Source organism: Anneissia japonica, unplaced genomic scaffold (genome assembly GCF_011630105.1).
Source record: "Anneissia japonica isolate Jap-2015-1 unplaced genomic scaffold, ASM1163010v1 scaffold1065_len1792383_cov172, whole genome shotgun sequence".
NCBI classification, from domain to species: Eukaryota; Metazoa; Echinodermata; class Crinoidea; order Comatulida; family Comatulidae; genus Anneissia; species Anneissia japonica.
Genome location: NW_022684135.1, coordinates 363838 through 369169, shown reverse-complemented (window position 1 = coordinate 369169; position 5332 = coordinate 363838). Strand labels below are relative to the sequence as shown.

The 5332-nt window shown below is 32.5% G+C and overlaps 1 protein-coding gene across 1 annotated transcript in view; it reads left to right on the top strand.

Moving 5' to 3' along the window:
- LOC117103518 (uncharacterized protein K02A2.6-like) overlaps positions 1-774 on the top strand; it is a 4413-nt gene extending 3639 nt beyond the window's left edge. Inside the window, exon 2 of the mRNA XM_033244092.1 lies at positions 586-774. Within this exon, the coding sequence (XP_033099983.1) occupies positions 586-774 (189 nt within the window). The remainder of the gene's footprint in view (positions 1-585) is intronic.
- The last annotated feature ends 4558 nt before the right edge of the window (positions 775-5332 follow it).

The window sequence follows — 5332 nt, the reverse complement described above, 5'->3', positions numbered from 1 at the left end:
GGCCTACGTTACTAAGATTTTCTATATATGTTCATGCGTCCGTTGGCCGCCGAGAAAACGTTGCGATGCGGGGAAAGTGACACACTTCAAGGTGTGCGCGACTACTAGACTGAACGGGGAAGCAAAAAAGAAATGCCTAAGCTATGGCCTAAAAAATGAGATGTTATTACAAGGCCTCAGGCCTAGACTTTACAACAAAATTTGTCAGGGTCATACATGAACTAACTCTGGTATGATTCCAATTAATTTCCAATATTTATAGCTCTGTAATTCCTGTAAACCGGAAGGATTATATCTGTGATTCGCACACCAAACCTCGCGATCGCGAAGCTCGCACGCGGGTCTCGCTCTCCCGGCAACAAACAGATATGACCTACGTTGACCTAAATGTTGACCAATCATAATCAAGAAAAGTTTGAAAACCGCAGTACGTACCGTGTAAAAGTCTACTTTCAAATACTGCTGAACTTTTGGTTATAAAAAACATCTATGTACGTCCTATTTTGGTAAACTTTTAGTATGTTGTTTTACATATAATTAAGTTTATATTTAGACCATAAAACGTTTTGTTGCAATTTTGTCCAGTCAAATCCGTATTTCCGGTGGACTAATAATGATGAAGTTATTTGTGATAAAAGTAAGACAGATACATTTGAACAACATAAGCAAATTGACACAGAGAAAGATGACAGTGTAACCAATTGTGAAAATATTCAAAACAGACCAGTAAGAGAGAGGAAAAAACCCAAAGGTTTGGTGATTGTTAAGGATTAAGAAGTCACAGTTCATATTGATGATTTTTTTTAGTTTTACTAGAATTTGAGAATTCTTTTGAAATGTTGAAAGCTGTTATTGTTGTTATACAGTGTTATTTATTGATACTAAAATATTTTAAAATGATAAGGGATGACAGAAAATGAAAAAATAATGATATGTGATTTTTTTAAAAGCAAAGATATAATCATTTAAAATTGTAATATTACGATGATGTTTATTATTGTTAAAGTTAAAAAAAAGAAGGAAACTGACAGTGTTTTAGGCAGTGAGAAAAAAACAAATACAGTAATCTTTAGTATCATAACAAATGAAACCTAGTCAAAGCATGTAATTCCACAAGCTTATATTAAGAAATTATTATTGTGTACAATATATTTATATGGGTTCAATTGGGTGATTTTAATGCTAAAGAAGGGGGAAGATGTAGTGTCTGGATTACAAGACTAGCATACCTCGTGTGTTGTTGGGACATGTTGTTAAATCAGGACTGGTGGATGAATAAACAATGAATGGCTATTGTACAGCTGGAATATTGTTTATTGTGTCATTTAATTGTGTTTGTTTGAATACGATATCAACACACAACACACCCGATCTCCATTCAGGCAACTTGTCAATTGCCCATCGACTCCCAGCCTCATACGTTTTACAGTCCCCGTCGTTTTACAGTTAAAACGCATTAGAGATGTTTTAATTTCTTCGTCTGCTACTGATAGTGGTAGGTATTTTACAACAATATGGGTAGCATCCGTATCGTACGGTAGGTATGGGTTCCTATCATATATTGTCACATTCCTTCCTCGGATGTTTACGCCAGTTGTTATTAGGCAAACTCTGTCTTGATGTAAGTCTATATAAGGTCTCCATAAATTCTTAATGCGCTGTATACCTGTTATATTTCGGCATTCAACTGTTTTCAATAATGCTTTATATATATCCTGAGGTTCCACATACGAATCTGCTGTTGTGTTCACCTCCTCATCAACCTTCATGAACACTGGTTTCACCTTATTAGCAACGTCACGGGTACCCCCGTCTGAGGTCACATGATCTTTAGGCGGGACGTTAGAGCTGTCAATCGTTGTCATTTTTTAAGCAGAGAATTCGTACACTTTTTAACAAGAAATTGAAATACGTTTTACCTAACGAGAATGATGATGACGACGACAACTACAGCACAAAGGCGTTCAGTTTATATTTCAGTTCCACCAGAACACCAACAATGACAACTAGAGCACCAGTGTAGTAGTAGTAAAACTTCATTTTGGCCTATTCACGAGGTACAAATCAACAAATATAATGCTGTTTTTTATTACGATAAAATTCGATACGACTTTTATTTTCCATCAGAATTCAATAAAATACAATAAAAATACAGTACATCATGACAATAAATGAGATAAGGATGGTCCGAGGAGATACAACGAAAAGCAAACAGATACCTTATTTACAATTAACATAAATTACACAGTACGGTACATAGTATCCAAAAGTTAAACGCAGAAATTAAATAATATAGATACAAAACATAATTATTGTACAGTAAGCAAAGGTCAACAATTTAGTAAAACAAAGGTAATCTATAGCAACAATGGCAAAATAAATTATGGATATGAAGAAAATCCACTCCACCCAAGTAAACTGTAAATTACAAAAAAAGTAAGATATTAATAAAACAAAGCAAGAAAACATAGGTCCATGCTTATACAATGTTTATACTATTATACTTTGTTTTCAATAATTATCAATACAAATGTGGTTCTTGAAAACACTTAAATTGATAAAAGACTGTACACCAGGGCTTAATTTGTTCCATTCGATATCACTATCATATGAAATACTTTTTTTAAATTAGTCTCATGCATGAGTTTGCCTTGATTCCCGTTAGAAGGACGGGTACACAGCTAGTTACGTATAATTTCCTATAAGAGAATACTGTGATTGTAATCTACCATTAAACCGCAGAATGAATCTGTGAGCAAATTTCACAAATGAAGACAAATTACTAATAATCATGTGGCTTGTATTGAATCAAGTATAATAATAAGCCGGAGGGCGGTAGGCATGTTCTGACATCACTTTCCTCTTTTTGGAGGAAATGATTATATCGTTTACAAAGCATTTTCGTCATTGTGGTCACCGATCATTTAGTTGTTGTAGGTTTTAGAATTGATTTGTGTGTCATGTTTATATTTGTTGAGGCTGTGTGAAAAACGTGTTCTACCAAAATAAGAAAGTATAGTATAATGCATACTCCCAGTATGTTGGGATTCATTTCGACATTAATCACGTCATCATCAGGAATAAAAATAATAATATTTATTTGGAAATCGCTGTTGAAACACCGGCGCCCTTTACAGGATGGTGCATTCATAAACAAGTAAAAAAATACAAATACATCAATCAATGAAAAAAAAAACAACTTTAAAGCGATGGTAATTATTATTGTCTTGATGGAATAGACGATAACTGGATTTGCGTCAGGGAAAACATGTATAGGTGTAAATTTGAGCACTGAGTACGTCAGGTAGGGCAAAATTACACCTATACAACTTTAAAGCGATTTACATATCAAAAGGGTGGCCAAAACAACCTCATGCATTGAGAATCACTCAAGCACAGTTGACAGCTTATTGTTCAACTCTAAATGCAAAGACTGAGCTTTGGTTAAGTAATACTAGGTAGAAAAAAGGGGAATCCATTTCTTTCTTTGCATTGTACAAGGTCTTGGCCACGATGGATATTCTTTCTTTCTATTCTTTCTACATGCCGTGGTGAATTAAAATAGAAAGACTGTAGTTAAGGTTAGTGTCAAGCCAGCTCCACCAATCAACACCTCGAATTTATAAAAGGTTGTCGAAACTATTACAGCCTACTGCCTGCTGGAAATGGAATCATTTGAGCAATTTGATTCTGTTTTGCACTGCTTAGGAAGTGCCATGTCCGTCAGTAGGCCTACCAGTGCAGAGCCCCATAAAAGTCAAAATAAGGAGATAGAACACAATGGAAATGATCACGATAAACACCCATATTCGAATGCTACCTTTGTGTCGCGGCTGTTCTTTTGGTAAGAAATTTTACTTGTTTTGACAGAATTTGCGCCAATTTTACCATTGACGGTAGTGACCGTTTATCGAAATAAAAGAAATGTATTTGTGACTGGCATTTAAAAAACTCTATCATATGCAAATTCACCATATATAGTCTAAGTTATACTACCGTCATTCACGGCTGCATATCTCTACATTGAATGATGTAAGTCTACTACGGCTGCTTAAGTCTACAATCCTATTGTATATTTATTGCTTATTGTTATTTAAAAGAAGCCTACGGTGTGGTCAATAGAAGAAGGCAATAAAATACTTTCATTGTCTCAATTACCAAGTTTTCAATAAAATAGTATTTAATATACTCTTTTGTGATTTTATGAGTTAATGTTTATTTTGATCTTGTTTCGTATTTTAATGAGTATATGTAATAAATCAAAATACAGTACTATATACATTGCAAGCAAAAAAAGATACCGAAAAACAACTAAACTAATAACTACGTAACGTGTGATTATGCGTATGCCTTCATACGCAATCATTCACTATGAATATCAATCTAAAAATGTGCTATATATTATTTCTCCTTATATACATTTCATTATATTCATTGATTTCTGAACTGTATAATAAATAAAACTATTAACTATAACTATTACTATAACTATTTAAAACTAGTCATAATGATATCATGCGTTACATTATTTTAAACTTAAACATATACTTGTATATTCCTACATCCATTTTCTATTCCACAATTGTTTAAATTATATAGGACCCATCTTACTATATTTTATTTCCTGTTTAATTACTGTAGTTTATTCACGCGTAAGTCTAGCATTAACCCGGCTCAAAAACACCTCTAATAAACTATTGGTTTACATAATCATTGTGTATTTTGCCGTCATAAGTTTTCTCACTTCAACGTCGATAAAGATAGCAGGAGCTATCGAAATATCCGGTTGATTTTGTTATATTTTAATAAACTTGTGTTCTGCAAGTCAACATTCAATGATTGTATATATTATACAATGATGTATATATATATATACATATACATATATATAAATATATACATATATAAATATATAAATATACATATATATACAAAATGTATGAAATATACGTGGAAAAAAACTATATAGTTAGTCCAATCTCAGAACTATATGTGAAAGTAATAAAGTAATACGAGATTACAAAATAAAATAAGCGAAACTAGGTATTCAAGGGGTCAAATCTTTACAAGATACCTAATGTAATATTCTGGCGGTACAGTCTAGGGTCTAAACATGATAAATACTGTAGATTACTGACAAAATAAATGACATATTCTATAACCTAAAAAATAAATATAAATATATACATATAAATATAAATATATAAAGCACACGTGTAATAATAGGAGAAACGAAAAGGGCGAAATATTCAAGAAGTCCAATCATATGCATATACATGGTAAATAGTATAATTATTGAAAGTTAGTAAATGTGTAATTTTTGTCTATATAT